General features: G+C 36.0%; 1 protein-coding gene across 7 annotated transcripts in view; it reads left to right on the top strand.

Moving 5' to 3' along the window:
- The first annotated feature begins 7 nt into the window (after positions 1-7).
- Positions 8-22,389, top strand: part of Suco (SUN domain containing ossification factor) — a 68,445-nt gene continuing 46,063 nt past the window's right edge. For 2 of the 7 annotated variants that reach the window (XM_048810030.1, XM_048810028.1), the window contains exons 1-3: positions 35-389; positions 20,004-20,118; positions 22,082-22,192. In XM_048810030.1, coding sequence (XP_048665987.1) covers positions 328-389; positions 20,004-20,118; positions 22,082-22,192 — 288 coding nt within the window. In that variant the 5' untranslated portion in view covers positions 35-327. Of the gene's footprint in view, positions 390-20,003; positions 20,119-22,081; positions 22,193-22,389 lie in introns of all 7 variants that reach the window. The other 5 variants (XR_007350021.1, XM_048810029.1, XM_048810032.1 and 2 more) reach the window with 3 other exon arrangements.

Below are 22,389 nucleotides of genomic sequence, written 5' to 3'. Positions count from 1 at the left end.
CGGAGCGCAGGCCGGGGCGGGCGGGGGGACTATGGGGCGGCAGTGGCGGCGGCGGCGGCTGGAGAGGGCGGGCGCGGGCGAACCGTCGGCCGCAGCAGCAGCAGCGGCAGTCCCTGGAGTCCGCCTGTGAAGCGTGCCTGTTGGCGCCGCCGTGGGCCCCCGCGGAGGGGACTCGAGCCGCCGCTCAGCGGCTCCCCCGGCGCCGCGGCCCTTCGCGCTCTCGCGCCCGTGCTCGCGCTGCTGCTCCGGCTCCTCCATCTTGGCCTCGGCAGTGGCGGCTGCCGGGAGGATGTGCCGCCTTCTGGCAGGGGGAAGAAGGAGGAGAAGATGAAGAAGTACCAGCGGGCCTTGGCCCTGGCCTCCTGCCTCTCCCTGTGCTCCCTGGTCTGGTGAGGAGCGGCGGCCGCGTGGAGCTCTGATGGGGAGGGGGCGGCTCAGTCACACCCTGGGTCACGCAGGCTCTCGGGGTGCGTGTCTCCGGAGCCCGCGGCTGGGGACCGACCGAGGTACGCGCCCGCCCCGCGCGGCGGGCAGCGCTGGGCGCGGAGCCTCGGTGGAGCGGAGAAGAGCGGGGAGGCCCGGTGGGCGGAGCGGGCGCCTCAGGTGTGCGGAGTGGCGGATGTGCGGGGTCCCCAGGCCCGCGCGGCGCGCACCGGCGTCCGCACCTGCCTTCTCCTGGCCGGTCGCACGTGGGGCCGCCGCTCGGAAACTTGGGGCGCTCGCTTGGTTGGCTCGGGGCAGGCTGCGCGGACGGAGTGCGTGCGGTGGCGTTCGGCCGCGGGAGGGCGAGGGCCGTGTTGCCAGCCGGAGGACGGCTTTGTCCCCGCAGCTCCGCAGCGCTCCGTACGTCTCCAACAACGTGGGGCATTTTTAGGGGGAGCCCCGGGAGCTGTGGGTCCAAGGGTGCTGCCATCAGTAGGCTTGGAAAAGTCATTCTTCTCTGAAGAAATTCTTCCAGGGACTTTTCTTTCCTTTAAAAGGAAAGTGTGACATTTTGTGAGCGAAAAGGTGTTTTCTCGGTCATAGGAATTTGCTCTTTCTTATTAAAATCCCCGGAAACTAGCACCAGCAGTGTTTTCACGTCTATGGGTGCCTGGCGGAGCCCAGAGCTCGGAGGGGTAGTTGTTGCTCTCCTGAGAACAACTGCCCGAGTTTGGGTTAGAAGGATGATAGAAGTTTTAGAGAACAAAAAGGTTGACCTCATCTTTCATTTTGAACCTCTTTAATAAAGCCAGTGCCATTTTCCCCGTTTTTCTATTTTTAGTATTATGTTGGATACCAAGAAGGGTCTCTAAAAGATGAATCCGCTTACAAATTTTAAATTAGTGGGTGAGATACTGAAACCTTGTGCTTATTTTCACCTCTTTCTGGGGATTGCTTAGTTGTTTCTGCAAACAACTTTCTCCTTGATCATGCCCATCTTTAGACCAGGTTTTACTTCACCAGCACTTCCTGAAATAACTGATAAAAGTAGAGGGTACACTTTTCATTTGAATTTAATAGGCACCAGTATCACTGGTTTTTTTCCAGTTCAGTGGTGGAAATGAAATCAAACATTAGAATGTGGTTCTTGAAATCATTTGTAAATTTGAAATTAGTCATGTTTCTATTGTTGGGGACTGTGCTATTTAGTTTAATCCCATGCATTTTTTCCTCTTATTTTCATCAGCAGTAGTGAGGAGGTCATGACCTACCTGTCAGGGGAAAAGATCAGGTAGCCTAGTAGTCAGATCTATTAAGTTTGTTGACTCACAAAATGAAAAGCATATGTTGAGGGTTCAAGTAAAGAGTGAAAAGTTTAGCTGAAGAAACACTTGGGTTAATATTTTGGGATTTGTTTGAACTGCCAATCTAAGTACATTTTAATTTTTTTTTTTTTTTTTTTAGCAAAACTGTTAAAAGGCATTGAAATAGAATATTTAGGCTTGAGTTATTTGGAATGGTGATGAAGAATGAGATTGAGTAAGAGGAGTGGTGTATTATTCTTTTCAAACCCTTTTTCCTTGGAAAATCGAAATGATATCACTGACTTAAACAGAGGTCTAACAGTCTTGATCTGGTTTGTCATTTCCCTACATCCATATCCTCCCTAACAGAAATAGGTACCTAAATAAAACCTTTGAAAGATTAGATAAAAGTTGGTGAGCTCTTCTTAGTAGCCATTTTTATCATTCAGAAATTGTCCTCAAATTTTGTGAATTATTTCTCTTTTATAGATTGAGTGTAGTGTTGCAAGTTTATACTATAATACTCTAGTTTCTACTCTATCACTTTTGCTGTATCTTGTTATTTTTATTTATGTCCTAATTGTATAGATCTTGTTTATGTGTCCCTTCTGCGTTTGTCTATTCATCTTAAATTGCCTCCATAGAAACATCATACTTCGGTCTCATTATTCATTCCTGTTGCTATTTTTTCTTTTGTATACTTGGTGTGATTCCTAATTATTAGTAGAGTATTCTAGATATAAATGCACTGTAGCTGCAGCACAGAGGAATGATAGTCAGCTATCTCTGTGTCCGGCATGTAATGTATACTTTATACATTTTAGCATCTTTAATCTTAGTAACCCTATAAGGTAGGTATTATTAACTTCATTTTGCATTTTACAGATGAGTAAGTAGAGAGGTTAAGTAACTTGGTTAGGGTTAGCTATTACATTTTGTAGTTTAGATTTGAATCTAAGCAGCCTGACTCATAATATAGGCTCCTGATTACTGTGATCTTTTGACCATAAATCAGAAGGCCTATGTTGAAGATATGGTGCCATCACTTACTAGATACGTGTTCTTGGACACATTACAATAACTCCTTTAAACCTTAGTTTTTATGTTCTCAGAATGCCATTCATACTACACAGGGAAGGAAATGAAATAACACATATGACAGATTTTTTTGTAAAACAGTGAGAATATCTTATCTATATATTTCATTATAAAATCATTCAACAAAGAGATTTTTTTCATGCTTATTGTGTACCAAATGTTTATGAGCATTGAAAAACCTAAAGATAGATGACCAGTTTTTTTTTTTTTTAATACAGAAAGTCCCATATTCCAAGAGTCCTCCATTAGTTTTCTATTACTGCTGTAACAAATTACTATAAATTTAGAGACTCAAAACAACACATACATATTATTTTATAGTTCTGGGGTCAGAAGTCCAAATTCAGTTTCACCAGGTTAAAGTTAAGTTGTTGGGAGGGCTGGCTCATTCTGGAAACTCTTGAGAAGAGAATTTCTTTGACTTTTTCAGCCTCTGGAGCTGGCTGCATTCTTGTCTCTTTCCTTACACGACTTCAACCTATTGCTTCAGTCCTCATGTTTAATGACTGATGATCCACCTCTCCTTCCCTCTTATTATCATGACTCTTATGATAACATTGGGTCCACCCAGACAATCCAGATTGAGCTCCCCATTTCAAAAATCCTTAATTTAATGACATCTGCAAAGTCTCTTTTACTGTATTATGTATTTACTGTATATGTATTTTATTATATGTTTAGGGATTGGGATGCAAACATCTTTGGGGGCCATTATTCATCATACCCTCTCATTCTTGGAAAGACTAGAAAGGTTTATCATGACCATGAAGAAGATAAGGATGTGATCTGTACTTTAATCAGTGGATATTCTGAGTGTGTTCCCTAGTTAGTAAAACCTTGTACGTGTAACTTTAATGTGCTTAATTGTTTATAAATTACATACATGTGTTAATATGACATTAGTATGTTAGCATACATGATAAACTACACAAGTTAGATGTTTTAAGAAAGATGAGAGAGAAAATAATTTATACCTTCTGTTAATAGTACCTTTTGTTTTCATTAAAGTTGTGACTTGTGTGTGTGGCTGGGGATTATACCTAGGGACTCACAGGTGGCAGGCAAGTGCTGTACCACTGAGCTACATCCCTAAACCCAAAGTAGAAATAATTTTTAGTGAGTGCTATGTGATTGACCTACATTCATAATGTAGATGAGGAATAACTTATACAGGCTAGGCATCTAGCCTTGTCATTTCTTGTTGGCTTATACTTGTATTATTTTATCTTTGTAACCCTTGCAGAGAATTATGAGGGTCAGTTTGGTTAAAACTAAATGATCCCTATGTCTACTTACATGAGCGCACACAAATTATAGTATATTTTGGCATGCTACAAGTAAACCCATTAGCTTGTGAAGCTTCTACTCTTTCCTGGTGTTCCTAATGTGTGTGCAGCTGAGACCAAGTATGAATCTTTATACTCATCTCAGTAAAGTTTAATTTTTTTTAGACTAAATGAATCTTTTCTTGCACCCTAAAGGATCATCTTTGAGAAATTCATACTTGTACTGATGGGAAGAGCTAGACATTTAAACAGTTCGCATTTGAAAAATATAATAGAAGTACTTTTACAAGGACTTTAGAGATAACAAAGGAAGAATTTGTACTCTAGCTATGGTTTTATCACTATTTGTATGCCTTTGTGCAAGGGACTTCTATGAGCCTTAATTCTCATCCATAAATGGTTATCAGGATGGATAGTTCAAAATGGGAGAATATTGTTTCATGAAGAGAGAATATTCCTATTGGTATGTTATCTGGAGTGTAGCTCTGGAGAGAGATGGAAAGGAGGCCACAATTAGGTTTTGGGGTTTCTAAAAAATTTTTTTAGTTGTCAATGGATCTTTATTTTATTTATTTATAATATTCGGTTCTGAGAATCAAACCCAGTGCCTCACACATGCCAGGCTAGTGCTGTACCACTGAGCTACAACCCCTGCCCTACAGTTTGGTATTGAAGGGATTTGTTTATCTTATAGATGAACTCTGATTTTAACCTGGCAGCTGATGAACAGAGTGAAGTAGTTAAAATAGGAGAGGAAGAGAATGAGGGACACACTGATTATTTAATTGGATTGCTATGGAGGGTAGAATGGATTGGAAGGGACAGATTTTTGAGGGCAGGTAACTAACTCTAGGAAGTGGTCATACCAGGAGAGGGTTGACAGATGTTTAGATCAAGGTGTTGACCTTTCTGACCTTAGAAGTATGTTTTCTTTTGACTGCTGACTAAAGAGGTTTATTTCTTAGTTTTAATTATAGTTTGGTACCCCTTTATTCCTCAGATAATTTTGCTGGTTTCTTGTTCTTTTGTTAATATGCATACTTAGCAGAAAAATAAGAAACTAGTAGTTATTGTAAGCTGATTTTTTTCTTGAGAGGATGAATAGAAAATTTTAAAATTCTTATTCTGTCTTTAATCTGGAGAAATATTTTGCTTTTAAGAGAACCTATTTTCTGAATAAAATAATAACTGTTAAAAAGAATAAAATAACCCTTTCAAATCATTTGATGACTTTTTTATGTAATTGGTCTCTTTCTCTTTCTTTTTTTGGAAAACTTAATGTTGAAAGACCTTGGGGAAAGTTTATCTTTGCTCCAAGATATACATTCCAAAGAAAGCATTTGGTACTTACAAGAGATGTTGGGTCACAGATAAGGGTGTCAGATCTCTTCAGATAAGTTAGATGAAGCCAGACTGCCTTTATAAGAAACAGTCTCTGAAACACAGAACATCTTCCTGTAAAGCTTTTGCACTCTTATCCAAAAAATAGAGTGACAGTTCTTTATAATAACCTTTGAATTATTTTTAAAAGAGCTGGATGCAGTCCATATTGCTCCTTTAAGTTATTAAACATTTGAAGATATGTTGGAATGAAAGTAGGTATAGGATTAGCAGATAATGAAAAAGAAAAAAGATTCAGTTCTTTACTTACTTTTTTTTTTTAAAGAGAGAGAGAGAATTTTTAAATATTTATTTTTTAGTTTTTGTAGACACAACATCTTTATTTTATTTTTATGTGGTGCTGAGGATCAAACCCACCGCCCCACGCATGCCAGGCGAGCGCACTACCGCTTGAGCCACATCCCCAGCCCTTAACTTACTTTTGAGAATTGGTTATTTAATCTTTTGGCGGCTCATGATGCATAAATTGTTCTTTCACTTTTCTCAATTTGGGTAGAAAGATTAGTTGATGTTTATAACTAATATTTTTGTACTTATGATGCAAAGAGGAGAAACTTGTCTTCAGGTAGAAACATGTATATCCTAAACTCTTTTTAGTGGTTTATATACAACTGGAAAGAAACAAAATGCTGTGTATTGAAATTTAATTATTTATATCTTTTTTTTAGATTGCTCTTTAGTGCCTGTTGTATGTTGCTTGTTTTGTTCTTCAAGATAATATTTTAAAGTAATTTCAGAAAGTAAAATTGCACGTGTCACAAGGGAATTGGAAGTTGTTTTGAGTATTTGCTGTGTAAGAATGTTAATCCCATGGGATATGCTTCATAAAGACATGATTTTTTTTTTTGAAAGAAGGTTTTGTTTTCTTTTAGGACTTTCCTCCTCTTTCTTTCCTTCCTTCGTTTTTCCTTCCTTCTTCCCTTCCCTTCTCTCTCTTTCCTGGCATTTGACCCCAGGGCCTCCCACATTTGAGCCAAGTGCTCTATCACTGAACTACATACACCTCCAGTCCCAGGACTTTATTTGCTAATTTTTTAAAACAATTTCACATTTTATATAAAACTGATACAGCTTTGTTAGAAAATGTTTTAGAGCATTAACATTGCTCATTGGTCCTAAGCTAATTTTGTATTGTTATGTAGTGTTTGAAATATACTGAGAGGAAATATATAAAGTGCTTAGAATGATGCCTTGCTTATAGCAAGTACTGTTATATAAAGTCTTATTATTCGTTCACTCTGGGTACTTTGGCAGTTTGTTGTAGAAGTAGGATGGCTTAGGCATCAGAATTGAGAAATATGAATCCATAAATTCATATGTTATTAAATGAACTCAGACCTTTTTATACATCATTCTAAAAGATCTAATTAGGATGTTTGGGAACAATACAAAAAGCTGAATTGTATGATAGGTATTTAAAGAAAGGAAAAATTAGAGCTGGACTTGGTTTTAAGGAAAATTATGTATGTGATTCATAAACTCTGCTTCTGTGGGAGCAGAGTTTGTGAGCTAAAATAAGATGTACTGGTGCTGCTAATATAAATAACAGGTATTTCTCTGTGTGTGTGCACCTGCCTGCAGTGGGTAGATGGCACTTAATTGTCAATGAAAAAGTAAGTTCTGAATAAGAAATAATGTACTTGATGTGGGTGGGAGTAGTAGTAAGCAGACAAGCCTGAGGAAAAATGTATTTTGGATGTTATGATGGATTCTTAAGGTAAGTCATAGAACTGGGTGATCAAGATCCAGCAAGAGAAGTAGTGTTTTAACATCATTGTGCCAGAGGTATTTCAGAGAAGAATTGCAGGAATGATATTTATTTATTTATTTTTTGAAATTACTTTACATTTATTGTTCTTGTATCCTGAAAACATGGTGCAGTATTTTTATTGTAAAAGTTCTATAGATTTCTACACAGAAAGTGATATTTTCTACTAATATAGTTTCACTTCTTAACTTCTCGACTAGATGTCATTTATTAGTTATTGACTTTTTGATTACTTGTTCACTCTCTTATTATAGGTATCTTCAGATTTTCAATTCCTTTTTATGTTAGTTTAAGTCAGTTTGTTTTTAGGAATTGTTATTATTTTTTCTTTTTTTTAAAATTTATTTCTTATATACATGACAATAGTGGAGTGCATTATATTCATGATTATCCATTCACAGCACAGTTTTTTGTAAGTCTGTATATAAAGTATGTTCATGCCAAATTATTATACATGAGCTCTCTTTTTTTTGCATATAATTCTTAATACACCTTTATACCACCATTTATCATATCTCTGTATATAAGGCATGTTGATTTAAAAGCAGTAATTGAGATTTGTTGTAACAAGGACTTGGCAGTAGGAATGAAGAGGGTGCATCAAACAGATTTTAAGGAAGTAAATAATCTTGGTTTGGTGATAGATTGGCAAGCTGGGAATGTGGTACAATAGATATGGCATTGGGCTAGAATTCAAAAGAACTGGGTTTTAGTTTGCCTCTAACTAGCCCTTGTTCAGCACCTACTGTCATTCAACTCAGTGTCAAGGGATTTTTACTGAAATTCTGTGTGTTGCATCCTATGCAGGATTCTGGTTGACAATAGAAAAAGTACTTGCTTTCTTGGAGTGTACTATAGTTGAAATACTCAATTCTAGAATCTAAAATTAGGAATTTATGAAATAAGTTTAAGAATAAAAGTCTGTTTTTTACTCATACAACTAGAAGAATTGATAGTATTCAAAAAAGAATTGGAAGAGTTGGCAAAGGATTTGAGATGGGAAGATCTGTTAGTGGGAGGTGAGTGGAATATCCGACTGGAGACATCATAAAGATAAATACAAATACAAATGCAGGCCTCTGTGCAGATACGATTTGGGTTGGAGTTGTCTTTATAGAGCGTATCATTTTTGAAATAGAATGTTTTACTTCTGAGATAGAACATTGAGCTTCTGCAGATAATTGAAATAAAGTGCCAAGCAAAGTAAAACCCTGAAAGGAAGGAGGAAGTTGAAAAACAAAGATGGACAGAGGTTGAAGGAGGTCATTTGAATGTCATCAGTATAAAAAGTCTTAGCTAAGGCTGAAGAGCTTGAAAACTGTGTAAAATAATCTTGTGTTCAACAAAGGGAAGTTGTTGATTGAGAGTGGAAATAAAAGGTATTTGGAGAGCTGGTAGGCATGAGTTCTCACACATTTGTATGGAAAGAAAAAGAGTACTTGAATTTAAAAATGGTAAGTGGCCTCATGCTTGCATATTTCAAGCTTCATACTTGTATACAGTGCTACAAAATTTGTCTTATTAACAGTCAACTTTGATTATGTCAGTACCAGATAAGCATTTTTCAAATGCTCCCTTTTGCCTAAAGGATGAAAATTTAAACCCTGATGTTAAAGGCCTGCAGTGTGGTTCATACCTAGTTTTATAGCTATATATTCCACTTTTCCTTATGCAGACTTCCTGCTTTAGCCTGGCTAACCTGTCAGCCTGGTACTAATTTATTTGGAGACTGTCTTTGCAGTTTTGAATCAAAAATTAACATAGCAAAAGTGACTTAAGTTTTATAGAATAAATACACCTTACACAATTTATTTAAATACACTATTTCAAGAAAGTTTAGTATGTGATTATTTCTAGTAGCTTTGGGACAAGTTGTATTTACCAGATTTTAATCATAGGGTAAGTTATTAAAAACTGAGCATACTTCAGTGTTCAGCAAGTGCTTCCCCCAGTTTGGGTCATTGAAATTATAGGCCAATTTAGTAATCAGTCTTCTAATACAATTTGGTACATAGGGTATTTAAACTGAGAGAATCCAAGACCAAACTGGGCACAGTGGCGCACACCTGCAATCACAGTGGCTCAGGAGACTGAGACAGGAGGATCACAAGTTCAAAGCCAGCCTCAGCAACTCAGCAAGACCACATCTCTAAATAAAATACAAAAAAGGGCTGGGAACGTGGCTCAGCGGTTGAGCACTCTCGCGTTCAATCCCTGGTACCCCCCCCCCCCCAAAAAAAAAAAAATCCAAGACCAGTCCCACATCAGAATGAATATTAAGGATCAGAATTACTGAAATTCAAAGGTTTCCTTAGAAGCAAATATTAAAGAGCTTTTTTCAGCTTAACTGTATAGTTCCATGTGATTTAACTCTAGATTGCTGAGGCAGTATAATAGAATAAAAACTGAAAGGAGAAGGGGACCCTCAGTCCTCTTTCCTAGTAGCAGGTAGATAAGCAGAAGAGAAATAATTTTAAAAGAGCCCCCAAACTGCCAGGCATGATGGCCCATACCTGTAATCCCAGTGACTTGGGAGTCTGAGGCAAGAGAATCGTAAGATCAAGGTGGCCTTGGCAACTTAGCAAGAGCCTGTCTCCGATAAAAATTAAAAAGGGACAGAAATATAGCTGAGTAGTAGAGCATCCCTAGGTTTAATCCTCAGTGCAACTGTTACTAGATTAAGAATATCTTCTTTAAAAAAAACCAAAACATTGTAATTGAAAGAAAAAACGTGGTTATTAAGCAAAGGCACTGGAGGCCCAGTCATCTCTTGGTCTTGCTTTATTACACATGTTTGATCAAAGTGGCTTTCTGTTTTTCACCTATTTCTCATAAGTCTCTTCATATCTCTGTAGAATTACTGTTAAGTTTTTTTTTCAAATTTCTAATCAATAATGTTCAAAAAACTACAATTTCTTTAGCTACACTTCCCTAAATTGAATGGTTGACACTGTTTCTGTATCAGGGCTTAGATCTGAATTTAGACTTAAGAAGCAATACTTCATTGCCCAGTTTAGTTCCTTGACCATAAATTCTCTGATTACTGGGCTCTTCTCTAAGCTGTTACAGAAGTTTTTCCAGTCCATAATCAGAGTAAGAGCCATGGATCACTGCTGAGAAGAGGACAGAAAATCCCTGCCTTAAAGGTGCTCAATCTTGTGTGAGAGAGAAAAATAAAGTGTATGTAGTAAGTGCTCAGATAGAGAAAGCCCAAGAGCTATGACACTTTGGATGTGGGGCCACCAAACCACAGCTTGTTGAAATCAGGAAAGTTTGTCCCTAACCTAGTACTTGCCTTCAAAGAAAAGAATGATAAGAATTTAACCAGGTTTTGAATGGTGGGGAACTGGAGCAGGGGCAGAATGTTCTTGGAAGAAGGAACAGCACGAGCCAAAGATTTGGAAGCAAAGATGTTGTGGTTTGTGTTCAAGATGCAGGTACTGATGGTTCTGCATCATTGATACATACAGTAAGGACACGGAGGGGCAGGAAATACAAAGCTTAACATGGTTGCAGAAGTTTAGAGAGTTTTAAATATCATGGGGAGAGAAGCTTCAATTTTGTCAAGTATAGATGTATAAAAGTGTATAAAAGTTCTTAAGCAGGGGAATGACAGTCTGATAATTCAGTGTTAGATTTTTGGCAATGGTGTGAAGGATTGATTTGAAGAGATATAAGATAGGAATTAGGGAGATCTATTAGAAGGTTGCTGTAGATAAAAAGTGAGGGTTTGAGTTAAGGTGGCCATAATGAAGTTTGAGAAAAGAAATTTGAAGTAAATGAGTTGAAGAAAAAGGAGAAGTCACAGATGTTTTTCAGATTTCTAATTTGAGAACTGAATGGGTAGCAGTACCACATGGTGGGCTCAAGAATATTGGAGGAGGAGAATTGGAAAAAACAAGATTATGTGTTCAACTTTGGATTTGGTTGTCTTTGAGATTTTTGAAATGTTTTGGAACATGAAGAAAGAGAAATCCAACCTTTATATGAGATTTATTCATTCTCAACATGGATATAGGCTTTCAACAAAGGGTTTGAAGACGTGGATCACTCTGGAGAAGATAATAAGGGCTATCTTTAATAGCCATCAGCTAAGAACTGTGAGAGCTGGATCTCTCAAGTCGATTATAAAGGCAAGACTCAGAACAGAACCCAGGAACGTCAGAGTTTAAATAGTGAGTAGAAAGCAGCAGAGTCAGAGAGATGAAAGCAGAGGTATATTATTTGACATGCCAAAGAAGGAGGTGATTTCAAGTGGAAGCAGTAGTCAAAGGCACATTTTGCCCCACCATATACCTTTCTTCATAATCATGAGGGCAGAAGTGAGATTTCATCAGGTTGAGCACTAAGTAGAAAAAGAAGTTGTTGAGCCTGTAAGTATATACTGCTCTGAAATTTGGTAAGTGAAAGTAAATAGAAGGGGGGTCATGCATGAAAACAACTAACATTTGAGTGCATATTCTATGTTAGGCTAAGCAGAGCACATGCATTTATTTTAATTCCTCATAGTAACTCCATTTTACAGTGTTAGTATTGTGGCATATAGACCTTATAACTTTTCCAAGATCATATAACTAGATCAAGACCATATAAATAATAAGAGGGGGACCTGAAGATAAACCTTGAGTCTTTTTGACTCTGGAGTCTATTCCTCTAGCTACTACTATACAGCCATTGTATTTATCACTTTGACTATCATAACCGTAAAGCACTACTTTGATTTTTGTACATCACTGTTCTTCCTTTGTGAGAATAGTTCTTGTAATTTTGTCTTACGCTGTAAATGGCCTTCACTAATACCACCAATTCTCTAGTGAATGGATTAGTGTTGTTTTCTTAGCTTTTATCTGTTGAAAAATTATTAAGCATGAAATATAGCAATACAGAAAGATCATAGGCTTTGGAAAGAGAAAAATCTAAGTGTACAGTCAAAAACAGTGATTTGGGGCAAGTTACTTCTGAGCTTTAGTTTCCTTATTTGTAAAAGTAGACCATGCTGCCTTCTGTGTGGATTCCTTCTTTTGCTGTTTTCTGTTAACCACTCTTATCTTCCTATCGTCAATCTTACTCTTCTACCCTTATCCTTGGCATTTAGTTATAACTTGGTTATATACTGTTCTTCCAGTCAGCCTTCTGTGCATTTATTTAGATGTGTGTTCTTTGGAAATAGTAATGTTTTGTTTATATGTTTTCAGTTTTACATAAATTTACAGTAGTCCTCCCTTGTCTGTGGTGATAAGTTCTAAGACTCCGGTAGAAGCCTGAAAAACTTCTGATAGTGCTGAACCATATAATTGAGTGACTTTTCCATCTTAACTAAGAACTTATACTACTATATGGCTGCAATATTTGCAGTTTGAGATGCAACAGCATAATTAGCAAACAATTCTTTTTGCTTTACAGTTTCATAGTTAGAAGATTTTATTCTTACTGTAGATCTTAGCAAGTTAATTTTTTTCTTTCCTTTTAAGAACTTTCACTTATTCACTTAAAAGTAGCACTTCATAGCTTCTCTTTGGCATATCCAAAATAGCACTTGGGGCCATTGTTAAGTAAACCCAAAGTTATTTGAACAGGAGCACTGAGATCCTACCACATTGGATCTGATAACTCTTATACTCTGCACATGGAGTGATTCTTTTCTATTCAAAACAGAGAAGAGACAGTGGTTGATTTCATCATGCTAATTCAGAATGATGAACAACAATTTATGAATTGTTTATTTCTGGAATTTTTCATTTAGTATTTTCAGACCTTGGGTAACAAACCGTGGAAAGCAAATTGTTCTTAAGGAGAGATGACTGCTATAAACTGTTAATTTCATTCTTTCTCCTTTCTTCCACTTCACATATTTTTTACTTAGTTTCTAAAATAATTGTCAAACTGAATTCTAAACAGTTAATGAGGTGTCGGATGCCTTCAGAAAGGCTTGATAATCATCCATCCATCCATCCATCCATTCAGTAAGTTTTGCTGAGTCTGGTAGGCTACCTCTAAGGAAAGTCTTTTTGCCAATTTTCAGTTGGAAGTACTGTGTTCCAGCTGCCTGTCTTTTGCTATCCTGTTATGATAGTCTAATTACAATGGTTTTTTAATCTTGATTATCTAGCAAGGTGGATCACATGCCTTTATTGTTGTTGTTTTTCATTTAGGTATTCTTGGACCATTTTTTTTCCATATAATATTTATACCAGTAGGCTGCTGCATGTATTTTGACAGTGATATTTGAGATGATGAAGTACGTTGGGGAGAATTGATGTCTTACATTTTTGTTACATCAACCCACCCATGAACATAATATATCTTTCATTTATTTGTCTTCTTTTAATAATCTTACAAGTATTAAAATTTTTGTTCATGGTTATGTATTTTCTTAGGTTAATTTCTAAATTATTTTATAGCCTTCATTGTTACTTTTTAAAAAATATTTATTTTTTAGTTGTAGTTGGATACAATACCTTTATTTTGTTTATTATTTTTATGTGGTGCTGAGGATTGAACCCAGGGCCTTGCATGTGCCAGGCAAGCGCTCTACTGCTGAGCCACAATCCCAGCCCCGTTGTTGCTAATAGTCTATTTTCTATTTGAAAATTACTGGTGAATATTGACTTTTGTTTCCTGTATATTTAAATTTAGATAATTTGCATACAGTGTAATGCCCACATGTTCATCAGAAGGTTGATCCATTTTGAAAATGCAGAGGAATGTAACCTACATGCCATCAAGATATAGAACATTTTTATCACCCAAGTATGTTCTTTTATGTCCCTTTTCCAACAATCTCCTAAAGGCAGCCATTGATCTGATTTTTATCACCGTGGATTAGTTTTGCCAGTTTTGGAACTACATCTAAATTAAATATGGTCTTTATTCATGCATCTGACTTCTTCTATTCATTGTAATGTTTCTGAGATTTATTCTCATTTCCTTTGCCATTAGTTAGTTTCTTTTTATTACCAAGCAGTGATAGATTCTATGAATATACTTCAGTTTGTTTATATACTGCCTTCTCTATTTTTTGGCTATTAGAATACGAACTGCTGGGAATATTCTTACACAAACATTTTATGGGCAGTTTTCATTTTTCTTGAGAAGTACCTAAAAGTAAATTAGAACTGCTGAGATGGATATCATATGATTTTGGGTGTAATGACCTGAGAAAAACACATTACTTACAGAAGGACTCTGGCCCAGAGTAGATAACTTTATTCTGGTCCTGGTGAAACATCAGACAATCTGCATGTTAGGACCATTACTATTTAATAAGAAAAGGGACTGTATCTTTGAAAAATGTGGGGGTCACATAAAATAAGCCATGTACTATTCCAACGTAAAGGATGCTGAAGAGACACACTGGAGGAAAGAGGATTCTATTTTGTCAAATAATCCAACACAATTGGATTATTTGACAAAATCGCCATAGAAAAGGTATAATAAAATATTGTGTCAATGTAACATTTACTGAAGTTGATAACTAAATATCATAAGTGGTATGTTTGGTTTGTTAGCTTTTTGTCACTGACCAAAATACCTGACAAGTACAGCTTAAAGGAAGTTTATTTAGGATGCATGATTTTAAAACATGGTTTTAGAAGTTCAGTCCATAGTTGGCTAGTTTCGTTGCTCTGGGTCTGAGATGAGGCAGAAAATCATGGTGGAGGAGCATGAAGAAGGAAAGCTGCTTATTCCTGGTAGCCCAGAAAGCAGGGGAGGGAGGAGAGAAACAGCCAATTCCATGTTCGGGGTACTGTCCTAACTACCTAACTGACTTAAATTCCTTAGTGTATTTCTGTTCATGTCAAAGCAAAAAGCCAGTTTTGAACAAAGATAATCAACTGATGTAGTAGTCATGTACAAATAGATAGAAATCTTCTAAAAGGGATTTTTAAATGAACCATTTATTCAGTGTTATAGTTTAGAAGTAAAACTTCATTTTTAAGTATATCAGACAATGGAATATTATTTGGGGCTAGATAGAAGTGAGCTGTCAAGCCATGAAAAGACATGGAAGAAGTGTAAATGTGTGTTACTAAGTGAAAAATAGAATTTGAGAATACTACACGTATTTGATTCTAATCTTTTGACAATCTGGAAAGGCAAAACTATTTAGACTGTAAAAAGATTAATGGTTGTAGCACAGAGGATTTTTAGGGCAATTAAACTATTATGTATAATACTGTGATGGTAAATATATATCATTTTACATTCTTCAAATCCATAGGAATGTACACCACTAAGAGAGAACCCTGTGAACTATGGATGCTTGGGGATAATGATGTATCCATGTATGTTCATCACTTGTAATGGATATACTACTCTGGTAGGGAATATTGATCATGGGGAAGGCCACACATATGTAGGGGCAGAGGGAATCTGGGAACTATCTTTACCTTGTATACAATTTTGCTGTGAGCCTAAAACTGCTGCAGAAAATAGTGTATTTTAACTCAAAGCAGTCTACTTCAGTTGATTATTCCCACTGTATGCATGTTTAGTTTGTTAGCTTTTTGTCACTGTGTTCTCAGGAAAAAGTATCACCTATTTTCTTCCCTTCTCTTAAAATTCAAAAATGTTTTTCTTTTCAATAAACATTATAATGACTAATGCCTTGTGTTTACAGTGTGCTGTCCACAGTTCTAAGCAAATTTAAGCTGCTCATCAAATTCTCAAAACAGTTCCATGAAGTAGCCAATATTATTGTGAAGAAATAGACACACAGAAATATTTGTTTAAGAAATTGGCTAAGATTGTACAGACTGTGTAACTCTAGTCCTTGTTCTTTTAATTCTCTTGCTAGGCCTATTAGTAAATTGTCATGATTGAATATATTTTCTTGTAATGTCAAACACCTCCTTAGGTCTTTGCCTTATCTCTATAATTATGATCCTGGTGGAAAGTGACTTATTTCAACCCAAAAGTGTGAAATTTTGGTATCCTAAATGGTACTCAAATGTGAGTTTTAAAATAAGATCTTTTGTTACAAATATTCTGTAAGTTAACACCTTTCTGTATGAATGGTGAGTTCATGCCACGTTTATGAGGAAGAATTGGTGAAAAGGATAAATATTCTCCTAGCTTCCAGATTCTTTTTCTTTTTTAATTTATGTGCTTGTGGCAGGGGTATGGTGTGGAGGGAGAGTAGTAATGGTAGTGGTGGTGATAGTGATGGGAGAGGAAAAAAGATGGCTATATTTCCTCTCTGCTGTGTGCTACAGGACAGTTCCCCACAGAAAACTCTTTATTTATTTCGTATTTATTAAGCACGTTATCTTTGCAAGTTTTGATTTATTTAGGGAGTGATACAGTTATTATGAATTGGTTCTTGAGGAATTTACTTTCTAAGTACAAGAAAAAATATATATGAACAAATCACCTTAAGAATAGTAAGTTATATAGGAGTGGCCACTTATTTTGAGTCAAAGGAAGACGTCAGGGCTCACAGATTGCCATGATCTTGATGTAGTTTCTGGTGCTACTGAGCCCGACCAAGGTGTTATTTTTTAAAAAAGATTCTTCCAGAGAAACTTGTACACATGGTAGCATTTCACTATATTAATATGTAGCTTGCTCTTTCCCTTTGTTATTTTTAGTTTTAATGTATTCATAGTTTAAAAAGTCATGGTTTTACTTATTCCATCTACCTACCTTTTTACCTATTGAGCAATCTGTCCCAAACCTATTTCCCTCCTGCCTCTGGTAACACCAGTTTTACTCTATAATTCTATAAAAACATTCTTTAGCATCCGCATGTGAGTAAGAATATATACCATTTGTCTTTCTGTCCCTGGCTTGTTTCTCTTGACGTGATGTCCTCCAGTTCCATCCACGTGCCACAAATGACAGGATTTCACCCTTTTATGGCTGAATAATATTCCACCATGTGTATAATTGTTCTTCTCTTTTTACTTTCCTCTTGCCACTGGAATTTGCAGGCACATGGTTAGACAGTCAAGTCAGTTTTTACTATTCGTTTTCTTCAGTCTATAGTTTGGAGTCTCTTGCCAGTTGATCCAAAACAGACATGACAAAAAGAGCACAGGCGTTGAGGCCTCTTTACTGGATTGTGAGCTTCTTTGGTGAAAACTTTGAAGTACAACTCCAGAGCTCCCCTTTGATTTGTAGATTGGAGTTTTATGAAGCTTGGAAGGATATGGTAGATTATTGGAGCAGGAGAGAGGGTGAAACTTTGTTTCAGATGAAAGCCTGTCCTGATCATACCACAGAACCAGTGTACACATCTAGGTCTCCTTCCTCCAGTCCACAAGGGATGTCCTTTATACCATTTTGGGGCCAACCAGCTCAAGGCTTAAAAAGCAAACAGTGAACCCTCATCAGTAGATAAGTTCATTTGGGATAATTATGGAGTTTAAAACATTGCATTTGATTTATTTTTGGATTTACACTTAAAGTTGTTTTTTCATATTTTTAAGGCGTCATTACTGTTTTCCTGTTAAATGATGTGTGTGTGTGTGTGTGTGTGTGTGTGTGTGTGTGTGTCTGCCTGCCTGTCTGACCTGTTAGGAAGCATTATAAAATTGTTAATTTTATAGCCAAAGTTCAAATGTCCTGACTTGTGTTCATTTCATTAAAAATCAGTATTAAAATGATCCACAAATTAAAAAAAAAAAAAGTCAACAGTTCTAAAAGTAAAAGGTCTGGTTCTAAGCCCCCTACTTTTTCCCTATACAACCATGAAGCTGTTCCCCTTTTCCTCATTTTGTGTTTTCAACGAAACTGCTTTCATTTCCTAGCTGATTTTTTTGGTATTTACCTAAGTGCTACAGGTGATTCTATTAACTATATGCTGCTATAGAGTTCTATCCTAATTTGATTTAGATAAGTACTTGCTGTTTACAGTTGAGCCAGGTAGTAGAACCTATAATCATTTTTCCTTTTCTACACTTTTTTTTTTTTTTACTTTTCCTGGAACTAATATTTTACTTGTTTTCTATTTAATTAAAACATATAATAAAGAATATCATCCAGTATATATTCCAGACTTTGAAAGATCTCTCAGTAGTGCTGTCATTTGCATCTTTTTAAAGCAGCAAGGCTCTTACAGAGCTTCTGGTAGCTCCCATCTAGACTGGTTGCCCTGCATTCCTTGTTTACAGCTGTCACTCTGGGATTTCTCTTTCTAGAGCCCCCTGGGCTTTCCCTTTCTTTCTCTCTCATCTCAGTACCATATTGCTGTTATTATTGTTTCATGTAGGTCTAGTTCCCTCATATCAGAATCTTTTTGACAGTTTCTGGCTTGCTTTTTACATAAAAAGTTGCCCTTTTTATATCTTCAGTATATGGTTTTCCAAATGTTCCTTATATAGTACCATTTTGAATTGTGTGAAATTGACATTCTTTTCAAGTAAAACAACTATCAAATACCAGCAATTTCAAACAGTTCTTTGTAGTATAAGATTTCTTGCTATTTGTTTCTTGGTATTTTATTTTTCTATTGTAAATGGAGACTCTTCTAATATCACATTTATAATTGTTGGTGTTGTTTCTACTGAGAGTCTGTTAATGTATTAATTCTATATCTAGGACTTAAATTTTACATGTAGAACTTCCTTATGTAGGCAATTCTTTGGAATTTTCCACTTCTATTAACTCGTTATCTGCAATTAATGCAGGTAAACTCATTATTTGTAACTCAATAATTTTACTTTGTAACTTTTCCATTTGCCGTCTTCTTTATCCTTATACTATGTAATATTATATGAATATTTTTGTTTTGTTTCAGACCTATATAGGTGTGTTTTTAGGTTTCTTCACTAAATATTATATTAACTTTTAGGATTGTGTATTATGTATGTTTCCCATACTAAATATACACATACTTTATTATTGATTTAAAGATGCTTGATGGATATATAATCAGATGTCTTTTAGTGGACTAATCATAAGACATTTTTCTTGATATGCATAGCAAACTAAAGAAATAGATTTTATTATATCAAACCAGTTTTGAATATCAGAGGTAAACTACTTAATCCAGCAGTGGTATATTTCTCCTTGGTATATTCCCAGAGACTTTTTAATTGTTTTCTTTAGAAGTTTTGCATTTTATTTCATAGGTAATGTTAACTTGCGCTATTTGTTAAATTTTTATACACTGTTCTCTACGTAAGAATAATTTGTAAGCTTTGCTTCTATGCTTTGAAACATGTTAGATAACTTTTGGAGTTATTTGTTCTTAAATATCTGGCAAAATTTAGAATATTATTGGCATCTTGAACTTTCTGAGTAGGTTAACTCTTTGACTTTCCTTCCTTGATAGGATGATAATTACTACATACTGTTTCTGTGAAGTTTTTTTTTTTTAATATTTATTTTTTAGTTGTAGTTGGCACAATACCTTTATTTTATTCATTTATTTTTATGTGGTGCTGAGGATCAAACCCAGGGCTTCGCATGTGCTAGGCGAGTGCTCTACTGAGCTACAACCCCAGCCCGGAGTCTTTTCTTTTGTACCTTTGTAGGAGTCAATGGCATCTTACTTGGAATGTTGATAATGGCATCTTACAAAGAAACCAATATGATCTCATGTTTATACTTTTCTTAGGGCATTCTTCATCTTTAAATTGTTAAGTTTTTAAGGGTGTTGGAATGGGAGCCTGTTTATTACCTCAAATTTAGCCCATATAGGGACTATGTTGACTTAATTTCTCTCTCTCTCTCTCTCTCTCTCTCTCTTTGTTGTTGTTTTCCATGGATGTTTTCCAGGCTTCCCAGCTGGCGTGTATGTTGTAAAGAGAGTTCTTCAGCTTCAGCTTCATCATATTACTCTCAAGATGACAACTGTGTGCTAGAAAATGAAGACATACAATTTCAGAAAAAGGTACTTTAAGTTGACATTATAATTTGTGTACTCAGCTTTCTAAGACTGTCTCCAAACATTTAGAATAAAAGTCACTTCAAAAATACTTTGCCACAATTTTTGGTGGAAATTTATATTTTTTCTTGCTTTAATATAGGGAAGTTGCTCAGGTTTTTGGATTAAGGTAGCTCAGAGATTTATAGATACTTGTTGCTTGTATTTGGAATTTCATGATCATTCTTGGTCCTATAGTAAGGAGAAAAAAGAGTGTATGTTCAGAGAACTAAAAACTAGTGCTATCTTTTTTTAAAAATTTTTTTTAGTTGTATGTGGACAAAATATCTTTGTTTATTAGTTTATTTTTATGTGGTGCTGAGGGTTGAACCTAGTGCTTCCCACTTGTGAGGCAAGTGCTCTACCACTGAGCTACAGCCCCAGCCCTAGTGCTCTCTTTTTATTGCCTAAATACTTAAAGGGTTTCTAAAGGTACCCCAATCTTATAAATGAAAAACTGTCAGAAATGAGTATAACAAGGATAATTTGTAGTTGGCAACTGTAGTTTCTTTTCTGTAGATACGTACAGTGAATAGATAGAATCCAAAGAAACCAATATGATCTCACGTTTCACCATTTTATATGATAAAAGATAAATATTGACTATTTGCTTTTGCCTCCAACTTCAGCGTATTTTAAATTTATATTGTTTACAGAATATTCGTGTTTATATATCATTCTCCCCAAAGGAACTACAGTTTACTGTTTCTCATGAACATGTTCAGATTTTTTTTCTGTTTGTATAGATATACCTTTATATATGCATACAACTAATATTTTATTTCCATTAAGTGTCACATAAATATTCTGCAAATTGACTAGCATCCTCCTTCACATGTCACCTTTTCACGTTGACTTGTTCTTCTAAATGACTGCATTTTCATTCCATCACACAGATAAACCATACTCTATTAATCATTTCCTTACTAATGGGCTTCTGCAGTGTTTCTCAGCTGTATGTGTGCACGCAATATGCACAGTGCTTGTGTGTGTCAACACACAGATTTATAATTACGTTTACATGACTAGAGTTTTTTTTTTTTTTTTTTGGCTTGATAGTTGAAACAGACTAAGTTTTTAAGTTATGTGAAATATATTTCTGGATGGAATATTTAAAATTTTGAAGACTTGCTAAATACTTCTCAAAAGAAACTATAATTTTATCCTTTTCCCCACAGTCTTATAAGACTTAAGTCTAATCTCTGATGGGGTATTTGGAGACAAAATATAAAAATGAATTTAATCAAAGCACTGAGCTGGGCATGGTGTTGCATGCCTATAATCCCAGTGGCCGAGGAAGCTGAGGCAGGAGGATCGTGAGTTCAAAGCCAGCCTCAGAAAAGCAAGGTGCTAAGGAGTTCAGTGAGAACCCTGTCTCTAAATAAAATACATAATAGGGCTTAAGATGTGGCTCAATGGCGAGTGCCCCTGAATTTAATCCCTGGTACCAAAGGAAAGAAAAAAAAAAGTATATATACACTGAAAAGGTACTGAGGAGGGAAACTACTCTTTCAGCAAACATTTAGATATTTGTGCCAGATTGACTCAGGTATTTATACTCTAGAAGGTATATTTAAAGACACAAAGGTATTAGAAGTTCTAACTTGAATGTGAGTAAAAAGACAAAAAAACTATGGGTGCCTTCATTTGTCGGATATTTATCACAGTTTACTGTGTTTTACCACTGGGTGGTAGGTGTAAAGTGCTTATTAAGCAATCAAATGAGGTTTTTTGTGTATTGTACATTTTAAGTGTATTGATGAGAAAGGAGATATAGGAAAGTACACAGTAAGTATGCAAACAAATAAAAGTAAGTAGAGTCAAATGTATAAAGGTCAGTTTTTTGGTTTTAGCATATAGAAAGCAGTGGTCTTTATTAAGTGTTATATGAAGCAATTTTATCAGTCTTTTTTTCTTTGTTGTACTATAGGATGAAAGAGAGGGACCTACTAATGCAGAATTATTGGGAAAATTGGGTTCAAATTTGCCCATTCCTCCAGAAGAAAATAAATTAAAAGATGACTGTATTGTGGATGTACAAGTAAGCTATGTTGCTTTGATTTTTAATAATTTGCCTTTTCAACTACTTCAGAAGATAGCATACCTCTGTTCACCATATTTGTATTGTTATTTTTTAATTTTGAAGTACCATGTAATGGAACTTAATGTTAGTTATCTGCTAATAGTACTGCTTTTGATAAAATAAAGTTTACAGATTTAATAAATATGACTAGTCTC

Source organism: Marmota marmota, unplaced genomic scaffold (assembly GCF_001458135.2).
Source record: "Marmota marmota marmota unplaced genomic scaffold, marMar, whole genome shotgun sequence".
NCBI lineage: Eukaryota > Metazoa > Chordata > Mammalia > Rodentia > Sciuridae > Marmota > Marmota marmota.
The sequence above is the reverse complement of the archived record's forward strand: the minus strand, read 5'-3'. Positions and strand labels throughout refer to the sequence as shown.